This window comes from Echiichthys vipera (genome assembly GCF_963691815.1).
Source record: "Echiichthys vipera genome assembly, chromosome: 20".
Classification (NCBI taxonomy): Eukaryota; Metazoa; Chordata; class Actinopteri; order Perciformes; family Trachinidae; genus Echiichthys; species Echiichthys vipera.
The window spans coordinates 11,725,792-11,742,094 of NC_139845.1; the positions used below are offsets into that span (position 1 = coordinate 11,725,792).

The following is a 16,303-nucleotide window of genomic DNA, read 5'->3' on the forward strand; positions in this document are numbered from 1 at the left end:
GTAGTGTGTCATTAAAATCCATTCCACTCCATTCAACTCTAATTTGATTTCAATTAGATCAATCCGAACCTTTTAATTCTGTTCCAGTCCGTGTTTATGCATCTCTGAGACCAGCCCAGTTATGTTTGAGTCACCTGGATTTTTTTCAATATACAGTGTAAGTGTTGTGTATATTTGAATTCTCCAATCAGCTCTCCTCTCTGTGTTTTCTTCTTGCAAACTGACATGACTGCAGAGACGCCCTGCCCTAGTTTAATTACCCTAAGCCTTGATCCCATGTGTGCAGCATTACATGAACTGTACATCTACAGCTGATGCAGTCTGTTAATTGAGTCCTGTATTTCTATAGGCAGTGTTAGCCCACACATTTAGCTGGATGTTGTATTTGAGTTATTACGTAAGGTTGCACTCTGTGATTACGTAGCCATCATTTCAACAGTGACACATTTAGAAGGTGATTGGCATTGATTATGTCTCCCTTATGATATACAGAACAGCTTCCCATACATATACATGATTTATGGGGGCCAAATACACCTATCATCACAAACTATTTTGTTCATTTTAACATTTGGGCCATATTCTGTACAATCATTTCCCTATGTACATTGTACAATATAAATATTATCACCTTTACCTGCCACTTATAGCATGAGGCCTGAGGGGAGAATCAGGTAATCTAGCTAAATAAATAAATAAACCTGATTCAAGGTTTTGCGAAGAACCAGACATCAGACAGTTTAAGAGGCCATCCAAACTGCCCAAAGACATTGAGGCATACAAAGTCTACCACAGGGAGGTTTGTAAGTTTTAAAGGTTTCAGGCAGGATTGCTAAAAATATGTTTTGACCCTGTTTTAAGAGCACCCCAGGGCATGAGTGAAAGACGATTTTGCTTTTTGTTAGCTATTCCGAAAAAAAATATGGTTATAGAGATGCTGCAAATATACAGAATTATTGTCAGGAATGAAAGTTGAGGATGTGGGACACTGACTGAATGTGATTTTTCAGTGTCAAACTTTATTCATGCACCCATTTAGAAATGTGACTAGACTAGGTAAGGCAAATCTTTCCTAGCAGAGTCTGCCAAAGGCTAATAGCAGGCTAGTGAAATCCCCATCCCTGATGAGGAATGTCACTTTAGCAGTTGGAGCCAGCAGGTGTGTAGTTACTCAGCTCCCTGCGGATGGTGCTGAACGGCGACAGCTCCAGCTCGGTGGTACACTCGTGTTCGTTATCATCACTGGCGGTGGCCGAGGAGGGCGCGTGGTTACAGCAGCAGCAGCAACAGCAGCAGTCCAAAAAGGCCCTGCCCAGCGGGCGACACAGGAGAAGTAGCAGCGCTGGCGTCACGGCAGCCCGGCAAAAGAGCAGCAGCTGGGAGAGAAGATGGAGGACAGACATGGTGTGCTCAGGAACACCGGCCGCCATGTACGCAGAAACTATGTTGCAGATGTTCTCAGGCACAACGCATGCACCATAGACAATTGCCAGTGCCACAACGGTGCAGTTCATCTGGCTCTCAAGCCGGATCTGCTTCTTGTTGCTGCGCACACTGGCCTGCTCTGCATGCCGGATCTTGCGTGCTGTTACCAATGAGCACCCAATGGTGAAGAGGGTGGGGAGGCAAAAGTAGCAGCCAAAGCACCACCACAGCCGAGCGCCCTCGTAGGTCAAGCCCAGCACATAAAGCATATCAGGAAGTGAGGTGGATATCCTGATAATACAGCGTTCAACAGGAGGTTCATCTGGGATTCCTGTGTCTTCTGCCACCAGCTGTCTGATGAGGAGCTCTGGGAGGGCTAATAGGAGAGCACCGATCCAGATAACAGCTAGCTTGGCAGTAGTGGACGTACAGTTCTCGATCATCTCGTAGTACATCTGGACATTGGTGGCTGCACGGAAACGGTCAATGCACAGAGCACACAGGGTAAAGGTGGTTACACCAAGGGAGGCCACCTGAGGGAACACAAAAAGACAAATTCATTTATCAGAATCCAATTCATTTTAGTCATTGTGGGTTGTGTAAAGATTTTCTAAAATCTTGCAAGATGGTTAAGGTTAGGCATTGATTTTAAATGGTTATGGTTAGTTAAGGTTATTGGTAGGGAGTCTCACATAAGTTTTGCTAGTTTTTGCAAATCTAGGCTTACCATCTAGACCCAATCGTCATTGTGTGTATGTGATTGTGTAATGCCTGTACAGGAATTTGTCTTGGTGGCTTGCAGAGAATGTACTTGACTGAATCATGGTGCCTCAGGAACGATGATTATATCTAAAAACTCTATGCATGAAATGGCACAAAGACTGTAGGGAAAAGTAAAAAAAAAAAGTTAGCCTCAGAGCATGTGCTAACAATAGCCTCATACTGGAGATAATCATTTCAACTGCCAGATGGCTGAGCTTGTAGAGCTTGTCAAGTCCCCAGTCTTAAATGAATAAAAGAATGACAAGGAACTTACAAAATGATTTCCAGTGTAGGAAATGTCTAACATTATCTTGCAGAAATCTTAAGAAAGGGTGGCCGGTGAAGTAAACAAGCAGATTCTCACACTCAAAATGAGGCCTTTCTGCAAGTTGACAAGTCAGCCACCACCACATAAATAAACAGCAGGGCATACAGTCACAGCCTTTCAGTGCACCTGACACTGGTGTAATTACAAGCAGTGGAGCAACAGAGGCACAATAGATGGCTGTAAGCTGCTATTAACACTGCGTAGCATCCTTGAATAATGTGTGTGTGAGCGAAGAGAAAGCACAGACAGAGAAACCGAGTGAGACCACAAACAGAGCATCAAGTGTCATTGTGGGTAAAAAGCACCGCGCTCTCTCATTCAAATCTATTTTCCCACTTTTTTTTCAATGAGTCTTACTAATTAACAAACTCCCTAAACATGCCACAGTTTCGTTGTCAGTGTTCCCCTCAAGACTTTCATGTATCAAGCTAATTGCCTGCCATTGCCTCCACATTCCCAAAGTCTGCAAATTGTGAGCGCACAAATTTCCTCAGCATGTGAAAGCATCTGTTGGATTAACAGTCATTTTGGCAGAGTGGGCACTCTACAAAACATTCTTCTGCAGCTGGACTATATGTGTGTGTATGTGTGTGTGCGTGTGTGTGTGTGTGTGTGCCTGTCCTTGCATGAACCAATTTCTTCAATGATTTTGCCTCCAGCACCAAAATCTGCTAGAACAGATACTTCCCCCCTCCCCCATCCTCCATCCTGTCTCACCTTGCTTACCTTTTCTCCATCTGACTCTCCCTTCTCTCCTGTTTTTTTAAAACCTCATTTCCATCCTCACCCCATACCACCCTATCTTCTTTTCTTCATATCAAACTTAATTGCAAAAGGCAGCTTCCCAGATGGCCCCAGTGAGCCACGGCTTTAGTCCTCCAAACACATACTTCCTGTATATAGATGTACACACACTGTAAGATGTTCTGTTTATCTACCTCTCTCTCACACACACACACACACACACACACACACACACACGCACACGCACACACACACACACACACACACACACACGCACACACACACACACACAAACACACACACACACGCACACGCACACGCACACATGCACACATGCACACACACACACACACACACACACACACACACACACACACACACACACACACACACACACACACACACACATTGACCATCTGACAAACATAATGGCCTAAACAGACTAATGAAGGAAACAGTCAGGGGTTAGTATGGTGGATAAACCACCAACACGCTCAGGCAATCTCGATCAATGTGACTGTTTTGGATCAGGCTGGCCAAATCAGAACAATAATATCCATTTCCCTAAAAAGAGGTGATAGATTCCTTTCCCATTGCCAGCAGGCCAGTACTGTGCCTTTCTCTTTTTCTTCTTCTAGCGTGTCACATTTTAATATGTATCTCGGTGCTGACTACTTTGGAAAAATATCAGAGTGCTGCTTGGGCGAAAACACTGAATTTGTTGCTCCGATGACATAGGGACATGACATCAAAGTCCGGACTCAATTTCACCTCTTGCAAGTCTTGCACTTGGTCTCTTTGTGCCTTGCTGGACTCAGAATTGTCTTGGACTTTGATATTGAGAACTGGACAAGTTGTTCCTGGCTGCTGATTCAAGATCAGTTCTACAGAACGTTGCCTAAATTATATGGAATTATTACTTTGATGTTAGAAGATAGATAAATCGTATTTATAAATCCATCCCAACTCCTTAATCACTAGCATTGGAAAGACACTATCACACTTGATTTAACTCTGGACTTGGTTTTGACTCTGACTTGAATGGACCTGGTCTTGGAATTGATTTGGACTCGATTAAGTTGGCATGTCCACCTGGGTGTCATGTTGCCATCACCGCTGATCAGACCTGTGACTACTCATTTGTAGTGATTTTTCCTGGGAATAAATGTCGATTGTAATCTTTCCCACAAAAGACAAATGTTAGGGGATGTTAGTGGGCTTTTTATCCAGTGGGAAAGGGGCTTTAATATTCATGAGGTTGTTTTTTTTAACAGAGCAATCTGGAGTAGATTTGAGCCATGCATGTTTATGTGAGTGATACATTCATATTTTGAACAGATTAATCCTTCAGGTGATGTGGCCAGGTGTCAAAATATTGAGTGCACTTGGCAGATGTTGTCATCTTGCATGCTTGAAAAGCGAAGCAGCAAAAATCGAATAAATGCAGGGGACTATTGAGCAATCTTGAGCTAAGCTTGTTTTCATCAGTGTCTTCAGGTGTTGTTGTAAACAACAGGAAAGGTGAAATATAAAGAGCTCAGAGTCAGTCATGCTCATGTTAAGTTGTTTATTAAAATGGTCCAAAACATAGCGTTTCCCTCAGTGTGTTAGATCACTTGTAGTGTAACTGAGTGGAAAATCATTTATTTAGGTGTTAATGCATGGAGTTGAATTGGACTGGATTTTGAACGTATACATCATTTTATTGTGCCCTGGTGTTTTTTATGTCATTTCCATAAAGAGATAAGTGTCGGACTAAACTATTATGACACTTAAACAGGATTTTGACAATCTCTCCTCATCTCCACTATGAATAAAATACGGACACGGTTACACACCCACAGCAATTCTGCTCACTCCATTCCCTGACTCATCTGTCAGTGTTGATACCATTCACTGGAATTGCTCTCTGCTATTTATTCCTCCATCCCACTTCACAGCAAACACTGTATAAAGCTGAATATTAGGAATTTTGTGGGACCGTTGTGTTTCTGACAGCTGTTTCTTATCAGTTATCCATTGAAAATGTCTTAATTGGCCCCTGTAGATTGCCAATACCCATCCAGTACACATGGACAGGTGCTTGCACATAGTGAATATTTCATGGCTTGAACAACAGTGCTGGAACGGCTTTAAAGGCTGACATGGAGAACCTGAAAACCCAGCTTTGATCAGTGTGTTTGGGCGGAGAGCAAGGGCAGGATGAACAACCATAGCTTTGTACTGGGGGAAGAGACTGGGAGAAATAAATAAATAAATAAATAAATAAATAAAGAAATGAGTGCATAGAAAACACTAGAGACAGTCCAAAGTGACAAGAATAGAGAAATAAGCCACAGCATCTTCAGAACGATTAAATTTTGCCAGCATCCGTACACTAACTAAAAGGCTGCAGCCGGTTAGCTTGACTTAACTTAGCAGTAGCTCACTTATAACTGACATCACAGATATGTCGTGATGATGTGAGGGGGTGCTGAGAAGTTGTTACTTTTGGACAGTATAGTATATTTTTATGAAAATTGAGATACCCAGGAAAAACAGTCTTACAACTTTCCTTTTCCTTCCTCAATTTGTCAACAAAAATGTGATAAAATGTAAGCTGATGATTTACAACTTGTGAGGTACCACTTTTCACCCTTCATATTATACATTTCTTCTCAACCTTGAACTTCAAGGACTAAGAAAAAACAAAACATAAAAAGGCCTTTCATCCACAACACATGTCTGGCTGTCTATCTGCCCAGCAGGTGAGAAAGACATTTTCCCCTGCTGTTGTTTTTAATAACGCCCCATTAACTTCATGATTAAAGGTCCTGAGAACTGGTGGCACAAAGGCCTTGTGTTATTAATTGGGTTTTAAAAGGGAGTGGTGGAGCCTGTGCGGCCATACTGTGACTACAGCCACTGTCAGGGATAATGGGTGTTATCAGGTGATGAATGGGCTAATGTGAGGACACACCATCGACAGAAACACACACACACGCACACACACACACACACACACACACACACACACACACACACACACACACACACACACACACACACACACACACACACACACACACACACACACACACACACACACACACACAGCCTTATAATACAAGTCAGGGAGATAAAGGGTTATTCCACCTGCAGTACTATTTCTAGGCTGTTTGTGTGACCCAGTGCAGGCTCCAGCAGACCATAACTCTAACCAGAAAGACCCCGCCACTGACAGCCACCATCCATCAAACAGCTGTGTGTCTGGGAGAGACAAAAACACATGTATGTGAGCATGCGCACTTTATAGTGTGTGTGCATGTCCACATTTATGCAGAATTGATTAATGCATTTCATTTTGGGTGTCTTTATGAGTACAAGTGTAGATAGTGTATACGTATGTGTGTTGATTATGGCTCAATCCATCCTTGTGGGCTGATAAATATTCTTTGATGATGTTGAAGCACAGAACTTCAGAAACCCAAAGCTCTCTTTGTTACTGTATATTTTGAATAGTATTGAATTGTAGTGTACTATGTTCTTTTCTAGCTTGACAAAAAATCTCAACACAAATCCCCCCAGCTTTCAACAAAGCTTTCAATCATATCACATTAGCTTCATCAGTAGACAGGGTTGCCCAGTAATCATTGAGATCTAGATGTTGACTACTTTAAAGGAATAGTTTGACATTTTGGAAAATATACTCATTCGCCTTCTTGGGTTAGATGAGAAGATTGATACTGTTCTTCTGTACAGTAAAAATAAAGCTGGAGCTAGCAGCCGTTTAGCTTAGCTTAGCACAAAGTCTGAGAACATTGGGAAATAGCTGCTGTAGCTCGGCTCTGTCCAAAGACAACAAAATAGACTATCTCTATAGCTAATTTCCCTGTTCATGACATCTGCGGGGAAGGAGTTATATAACTCACCCATTTAAATGATATTAAGGCTTAAAGTTATGCATAATTAAGGGCTGGTCACTTTGAGTGACAGGTGGGTATCATAGACTGTAGTCTTCATTCTGCCCACATCAGGCGGAGTCAGGCATTGCCAAGATGGCGAGTGACCCATATTGAGCCTCACAACGGCTCGTCAGAAACCTATTGATGATTAAATCCATGTTTTTTTTACAGTCTATGTAGAAACTTCCTGGAGTATTTGTCGTCACTGTGAGGTTGCCAGGCAACTAGCTAGGGACAATTGTGTGATGTGATGTGATCGAAAGCTCCAGAGTGGACCTTGTGCTAAAATTGTCTACTGTTTCCCAGCTGAAGAATGAACTTTCAGTTAATTCAAGACAATTATATTCTATGAACAAAAGGAACACTCTCTACCAGCTGGGAACAGACATCCATAGAATTCACAAACAAGTAGGGTGAGCACACAAATTGTTATTAAATTAATAGCAACCAGATCATCCTCTATTCTGTTGCTTTTCTACCCTTTACACTTTTATGGCGTGTCTGAGGCAGTTTCTACGACACAACATAATTCTCTTACATTAAATTAAATCCTGACCCGTGGCAGATTTCCCCTGGACATAAAAAAAATCATTCTACCCTCAGTGTACAATAGCTGCTGAAATAGTCCAATTCAAGAACACTGATCCATGCCTATAAGTGTTTTGCTGGAGGCAATACAAAACACAGTTTTCATATTCTCTTCTCTTCTATTGTATTCTATTGTATTCTATTAAGGTTGGCTAGAGGCCAGCATGTTATGTGTTGATCTGAAACTGATACGCTGTTCATTTCACCAACACACCTAATTAATAATGGTAATCATCCAATGAATATTTCATATTTACATGGTATAATTATCAATTTGGTTAATTGCATCCAACAGCAACTCTAATCTTCACTTCATGCTGTTGTGTGGGCTTGTCTCATCATTCAAAACACAATATCTACTCATCCCCAGACAAATGACTGACTAAATGGACTCACCATCATGCATGTTGTAGAGCCACTAATTATATACACTGAATCATTTACATATCTTTCTATTAACTATAATTAGGTGTCTGATAGGCAGGCTAAGAGACAGAGAGGGCATAAGACCAAGTGTGTGTTTTTGTACTTATCTTATCTGTGTGTTGCTATAGTTTCTATACTGTGCATTCAGCATATAAGCTGTGGGTTTGCCAAAATGATTCAATACTTTGTGTAAGTATGTGTGTGTCTTCCCCCTGAGGCTTGCTTCTAATCACAGATAGATGATGCAGAGAGAAGGAGGGAGACAGAGAGAGAAAAGCCGTGGGCAATGATCGGTGGAGAGAAGGCCATCCCACCCATCTGGAGGATCAGCACACCCTACAGACTTTGTGTATGTGTGTGTGTGTGTCTACAGACTAGACTGATAGACAGACAGACAGGCAGACGGACAGATATGGGGGTAGATGTATATAACTGTATATAGTGAGAGATTGGACCTTTTGGCTTTTTTCATCGACTTCTTGATATAAGAATGAGGTCAAAATCTCAGTTATAGTGATGGTAATTATATCTGGAGATTGGGTTAGTTATCATTTTAGAATATAGGATCACTGGAGAGAAAACAGTGTTTGGGTGCTGGCTTCTTGGGAAATGGCCACATTTTCCTTGACATTAAAACAACCATACAGAGAAAACAAAATGCAGGCTTTACAAATTTAAAGTGTGAATGAATATGTCAGGCTGATGTACGTCCTGCCATTACCACCAATTTCAACACAATACATGGGTCTACCTCTGGCCCTCTGAGGCTCAATGCATCCCTCTACTCTCTCCAAATATATCCCTCACTTTCCTAAGCCTCTGTCTTGCTCCAATTGTTTGTTTCTCTCTCTCTTTGCCTGCTAAAGCCGACTGTACCATAGCAGAGACAGCCTACAGTTTCTGACTGAAGGCCATTGTACAGCACAGTATATGCCAGATGTATACAGTCCACGAAGCATTCAAACTAAAGGATTCACCACATAGTTAACATCGTAAAATACGTAAAATAAGAGAAGAATATTGTAAAAGAGGGAATATGACTGAAATGTTACTTGGAACTTCAATCCTTTCAGTATACCATTTTTAGCATAACATTTCCAAATTGTGACAAAGATTACACTATTTTCTCTAAGCAAGGGTACATATTATCAACACAGTCAATAGGATCTAATATAATAATACCCATATAAAATAAGTCACTATAGCTCAAACTACTGTACATAATATTTTTTTTTCATATAGCATATGGTAACAGTAATATGGTAGAACTGTACTGGAATATACATCTAAGGAGACATTAAGCCTCATTCAGAAAAATTTTCGTATTTTTAACATAACATTCTCTTACTTTTTTTGTCCTTTGGTGGGCTTGTAAGAATGTGCTATGTCAGATTCAGCAAATGTTCCTAACTTCAGATAACTGTATAAATGACACGCGTAAACTTGCTTAATACCCCCTGTGTGTTGAAGGGGATGTCTCTGTCACAGAGATGGTCAAGAGAATACGTGACATAATAGGTGATGTTGCACTATCAGGCATCGCAACGGAGATTTGATAACAACTTACATAAACCTGCATGTGAAGATACTATAATGGTCTTTTTTTCCCCCTGTGATATTGTGTAGTTCTCTCATCTTTTGCCATGTCTTGTTTTACTTCCTGTCTGTGTTTCCTGTAGCCCTGCTGTTCTTCCCTTGTACCCCTGTTTTGTATCTTCCCTCGTTAGCGGGCCTCCTGTTGCCTGTCCTTGTCTCATTACCCAATCAGTGTGTCCCTCTGTCTTCCTGTACCCTGCCCACTACAGCTGTGTTTTTTCCTGTGATTAGTCCTGTCTTTATATATCCTTTTCCCCATTTTATTTGTTGTCCGTTCATCGTTGATTTTTTACCCTTGTTGAAGCAAATTGTATAAAAGTCAATGAGAAAATGACCCTCCTTCCCACTTGATTTATTACCTCAGTAAACATTTTCCTAATGTGTTTATGGTCTCAATTGCTAGTTTCAAGTCTTCTTCAATACAGCATGATGTTCATTTAGTATCCCATGTAGTGTAAAACAAATGGTAATGCAGGGAATGCTTGTGATCGACAAGTCACTACCACGGTGGTGTCCTTGGGTTGTCCATCAGAAACAATCCTCCCACCTCCCCAGCTGGGTTAAAACAAAACTAAATGGTGACAGTCAAAATACCAAACTCAAGGCTTTAAAACAGTAGTCCATGAATAATTTCGCTGACAGCACCGTGGCTAAATCCATTTCTTTTATGGTCTATGATCTATACATACCTTATGCTTAGATGTTTACCAGATGCGCAGTATCTATCTCATTTACTAGCATCATAATTATTTTCTTGAGACCACCTTTTAATGCCGCTAAACAATAAGCGAAGCCTTTAGGCATCCAACAATAAAGAGCAATGTTGCATGACAAAGATACACATTTTTATTACCATTAGAGCTCAACATTCTATATTTGCCATTTCACATGTTGATTTGAAAGCAGCATCTCTTTATTAAGGGGGTAATGAGACAAAAAAGCCCTGTGTTACTGCAGCACAGTTCTGAATGAACATTGAAACATGACTTATTTTCCCCCTCTGGCTTATGAAATGCTTAATCCACCGGTTATTTGTTATTTTAGCCTACTTTCAAGTCTTATCCTAATCAACTGCCAGGTGCAAAAACCCAATTATTGCACATTAGTTTTGCCCAAATGTTCTGCTCTGTGCATCACTAGAGGGGAAGTCCACAATGACAGCAGCATGAAACAGGAGTGTATGGGAAATAATGCAGGCTGGCTATAAACCCCATGTTTATTTTGTGCAGCATTCTTACAATTCCCTTCTTGTGTTTCTTGCACATCTCACACCTAAAATTGCTTTCTCTTTGAGGATTGGACGATTCCATGCTCTACTAAACATTGAATAAAACAAGGTTTACTCTGGGCAGCACGATGGGAGGCTCCTCTCTGAGGGGACTGTGATACCTTATCTATACCTACTTCTGATTATGCATGCATGAACAAGTGAAGTTGGATCTCATGTTTGTGTGAGAGTTGTGTTGTGTGTAGATACCAGCATGTGCAGCTATTTGTGCCTTTATTTCAGGCCAAATGTTGCTATTCCCTATGACTGAATTTGGGTTAAGTGAAGAATAAAGTCACTCCATAGAAATGTGTGTATGTGTGTGTGTGTGTGTGTGTGTGTGTGTGTGTGTGTGTGTGTGTGTGTGTGTGTGTTTGTGTGCATGTGCGTGTGCGTGTGTGTTTGTGTGTGTGTGTTTCTCTGAATGCTCCACAGGGAGAGAGTGAACCCCAGGCTGCATTACTCACGGCCTATTTTGACACATGCCCATGCACACACAGACACACACGTTGAAGACACTATTATTACAGACAGGCCAAAGTGCACATGTCCCGATAGATGTTCACTTTAAAGCATATATTCATATCCAATAATTAATGCACACACACACACACACACACATACTCTGCATTAAGAATAGCCAGTTGGTCCATGCACTGTAAGTAGGTTATTAAAGTTATTCAATAATCCTGTGGTCCTTGGATAGCTCATATGCAATATCTCAGGCAGGGAGGGGCTCTGTCTCTCTCTGATTCCCCAATAATTAATACTTTATGCCCTCAAAATGTGTTTGCAAACAAAATACTGAGTTACTGTATATATTACAGTATGTGGTCAGTGAGAACAAAGCCTGGCGGGCATGACTGCAGAAAAGAAGAGAAGATGGTGCAAATGCAAGCAATCTGTACTTGGTAATTTGAAATCATTATGTGCTGCTCCTTTTCAAACTGTAACATCTGAGCAGACTTGTAGGTTGTGACTCCAAAGTATATTCATATTTCACTCGCTGTGACCTATTTTCTTGCAGAACTATAAGCGGTAACTGAGGGGCTATACCTGGATTTCAAAAGACCATTGAAAAGGATTGGTTTTATGAAAGTCGCTTTCCCATTGAAATATATATGAACATTTACAATTCTGTAACTAATAATAAGAAGCCACTGTATATGGGCTTCATATTTAGTGAAAATCAAAGTTGAGCATCCCCAAATTAATCAGATTCTTCATCAAAGCTGATTTAGGATAATACTATACTGTTCACCTGCATGCTCAAATTATCACTTTACAATGTGACAGCCTTCCCTGTCTGCCAGCTCTGTCTCTGGAGGGCAGAGTCCTATTCTGGTCACCTGTTATGGCTCACTGCCTGGCTATAGAAGCTGGAGAACGTCATAGTCTCACTCCCCCCTGACATATAGTTACATTTTACTGCACTGCACTCCTCTCATTTACTCATGCCACCCATAAGTTTATTGCTTCCAATTTAGTTATATATTTATTTATGATGTATCTGGATTAAGATAAACCATTTAAACTACCTCTTTGTCTCTCCTTCAGTCAGGTTGTGCCAATGGCCATTTAAAACAAGCTTAAGACCACTGAGCTAAAAACCAGTGTGTCATACAAAAGACATTCACCTTCCTGGTGAATCCGACACTGGGGAAATTGCAGTGAGCACACAAAGGGAAAGGTAACAATATGGTGTGAACAACCTGTCTAGCATCCCCTCACGGACATGGAGAGACAAACAGAAAAACAAGGGCAAGGAGAGAGTAATATAGGTGACCTAAAATGTATTTTATCACAGTGGAAGCAACAGGAGAAGTTGTGTATAACCACATCCAGGTGTGTTTTCCTCTGTGTGTGTGTGTGTGTGTGTGTGTGTGTGTGTGTGTGTGTGTGTGTGTGTGCATGTGTGTGTGTGTGTGTTGTCTACACGCCTTCAGGGCTAGGTGAGGCTCTCTCTCCAGTAGCAGGTGTACAAGTGACAAACAGAGGCTCCTTGTTATTGGCTGAAATGACATCCTATAGCCCTGCCTGTGTTTTTTATTCAAACTGAAACTCAACTCCTTAAGTGCATTCAATCAGGAAACAAGGGTTTGAAACTTCATTTTACCCCACAGTCCAACTGATTATTTCTATTGTCACTAAAGAGGCGGGATCCCATTCAAACAAGGTGCATAATGTGTAAATGACCATTTATCATCCCTGCAGAGGACAATGCTGGAGGCATTATGAAATCACTGCCCCTGACAAATTTGGAATATAGAAGAAAAATACAGGAAAGAATAGAATAAATTTACCTCCACATAGGGCACCACTTTGCAGGTGAATTCCCCCAGTAGCCAGGACTTTGTCAGTTCATGAAACACCACCATGGGCAGGCAGAAGAAGATGAGCACAAAATCCCAGACAGCCAAGTTGGCCAGCAGTGAGTTGGAGATGCTCTTCATGTAGTAGTTCTGGCACACGATGCACAGGATGGCAATGTTGCCCGCTATCCCCACCAAGAAAATAACCCCGGACACGCACGTGATCGCGTAAGCGCCGTAAGTCTCACTTGTCACAGGGTAAAAGGGGTTCTTGATCTCGTCCCCGAAATCCTGCGAGCTGGGAGGGGTGATCGGCGTGGCGTCCCAGGGGTTCTCCTCTCTGAAAGTGAAGAACTCGGGCCTCCTGGTGAAGAGGTCAAAGGGCAGGTCGGTGGAGGTGAGGGCCACCGGCTTGGGGATAGGTTCCCAAGGCGACGCGTGAGGCTGAGACAAGACCCCTGAGCTTTTGTTCAGCCGGTTTCTCCCCCTCCTCGAGGCTTTCTTCTGCTCGTCTTTTGTGCCTCTCTTGTGCCTGTCGCCCTCCTCGGGTCCCCCTCCTCCGCCCATTGAAGAGGGCTTAGGCGCATTGTAGTGTCCACCTTCTGGCGTCCCCGTACTACTAAGACCGCCATTCAACTTTATCCTCTTATTGTGGTGGCGCGTCGGGTCCCAATGTGAGACGGCGTTGGGATCCTCCACGGGTGTCACAGTTCTACTGTAGTCGCGTTTGCCGTGTCCAATTCGCCTCGTTTCTCCTGCAATTACCCTCTTCCAGGGGTGAGTGGAGTTATGGGGCCCACGGATAATTGCTCGCTGCGCCTGCGGTTCCGCCGAGGACGCACCTGTGGCGTACCCCGGTGAGAGCGCACGGTCCCAGGCTTTGTTTTGGTGACTCTCCCGGAGTGACCCACGGAAAGTCCTTGCAGAATACGCGCTGGTGTTGCTCCCCTCTTTGCCTCGTACCTCTCCATTATTTCTTAGGGATAACAATACATGCACGTGGGCTAATAACACAAATAACGTCCTAGGCGGCAGAATCTGCATGGTCGATCGAGCGCAGTTTTAATCCTCACAAGTGCATCTTCATACCTCAGTGTGCAGCGCGGGGATACTCCTCCATTCAGTCAACACCCATGTTGGAAACAGCGGTATGGGAGCTCACGGTTTCAAGTAAATAGCTGCATGCATGACGCGAGCACTGCAAAGTTGTAAGTTATATCCTAATTCTTTTTGGCACTGTGTAGCAGTAATCTCCAAAATCGCCGCCCACACCGAGTCACCCCCGTTTCCAAAGTCTTGACATTACCGAGCAGCAGGACAGCAAATCAGGATCCAGAGAGAGAAAGAAGCAAGGGGCAGATGAAGAGGGGATTGCTGCATGTCCACCACACAATCCGCACAGCATCCAGTTTACCAGCTGTGTGCAAAAGCATCTAGAGAGACCGATTCTCTCTCCCTCTCTCCCTCTGCATGTTAGTGCGTTATAGTTTAGTGGGTTGGGTCGGCTGGCAGAAGCAGCAGCGTCAATGCGGTGCAGCCCGGGTAAAGCCCACTTGGTTATGATGTACGGAAGTGAAGAGAGAGAGAGTGAGAGTGAAAGAGGAGGGAAATCGTCCCTTCCTCCTCTGCGTCCAGTGTGTCTCACCTCCTCTGCTTTCTCCTCGGGTGGGACCGTGCACTGGAAGAAAATGGTCTCCCCTGGCGGCTAACCCCGATCTGTCACTCCTCATCCATCACGGAGCATCCAGCAGTCCCGGAGCAGACTACTGCTACAGCCCCCCCCCCCCCATACACACACACCTCTCTCTCTCTGAGCAGACAAGCCAGCCACGCCCGACAGACGTGCTAATAAACATATTAGCCATTTTATTTTACGCACATATCGACTCACTTTGGACTGTTAACATTTAATCCCCCCCTTTATTTAGTTTAATTACAAGCAGGAATAACTGAGTGTGGAAGCAGCTGCACTTGTTTCAAATAAAAAAGCAACTCTCAAAAGAAAAGTCTGTCATAAGATAACTAGCTTGATGTGATCTGCTCAGGTCATCTGGCAGAGCTATAAATACAGGTATCCCCCCACCAGCATCTTTTTATTTATTTTGAGAAAACAACATGTATGACCCAAAGACACTTGTAAAATGCAGATTCATGGTTGATTCATGCTCTACACCCACCTTCGTTCAGTATGCCCAGCTCCCCGGTGGCCTAGATCTTCAGCCTTTTTCCGGATTGATCAGACTGTAGGGGATATGGACATTGATTGCAGCTTGTTCTATAGCTACACCACGATCTCCATCAAATATTATCTTCCATAATAGGGATGCTTGAGGTCATTTAACATATAGGCTTATCAAATCATTTGACTATAACCTAAATGCTGTAGGCTGTATAGATGCAATAGGCTATCTGCAGACTTGCAATAGTTTCTGAGCCACATAAATCAAACTTGTAGAGGTAAAGGACAGGAAACATTTATAGGTAGGTTGAAGTGCTGTATAATCATTTTAAAGTGTTTTATAATGCTTTTGCTTCGATAATGCACTTAAACTAAACTTTGCCTTGAATCTGTCTGACATGCTATACCCCCACAGCCCTGTTAGATCAAGTCAAGGGCCTCTTCACCAAAACATATTCAAAGATATGTGGCTGCAGTGATTATATACACACACAAACACAACCCACAGCCTCTGACTAAGTACTGTATGTCCAGTATAGCTCAGTCAATAATTTAAGATACTCACAGGACTAAATGAAATGAGCATTATGTCTCAAGTGCTCTAAGTGCTGTAAGTGAAACCTCTCACACTGCTGGAGTCAAAGACCACATACTGCCATCTGAAACATGTGGGGGAAAAGGCAAGGTACACAATATGAACGTGCACTGACACACATATACTGCACAAACACA

General features: G+C 42.6%; 2 protein-coding genes across 2 annotated transcripts in view; both read right to left on the reverse strand.

Moving 5' to 3' along the window:
- Window positions 1-1,035: 1,035 nt before the first annotated feature.
- gpr37b (G protein-coupled receptor 37b) lies at window positions 1,036-14,436 on the reverse strand (the record flags this gene model as incomplete). Its single annotated transcript, XM_083935444.1, has 2 exons — window positions 1,036-1,958; window positions 13,384-14,436. The coding sequence occupies 2 exons, from the start codon at window positions 14,434-14,436 to the stop codon at window positions 1,140-1,142; spliced, it is 1,872 nt and encodes a 623-aa protein (XP_083791570.1). The 3' UTR covers window positions 1,036-1,139.
- The window catches only part of grm8a (glutamate receptor, metabotropic 8a), a gene marked incomplete at both ends in the record, with an annotated part of 470,018 nt that continues 455,557 nt past the window's right edge, over window positions 1,843-16,303 (reverse strand). Inside the window, one exon of the mRNA XM_083935442.1 lies at window positions 1,843-1,958. The remainder of the gene's footprint in view (window positions 1,959-16,303) is intronic.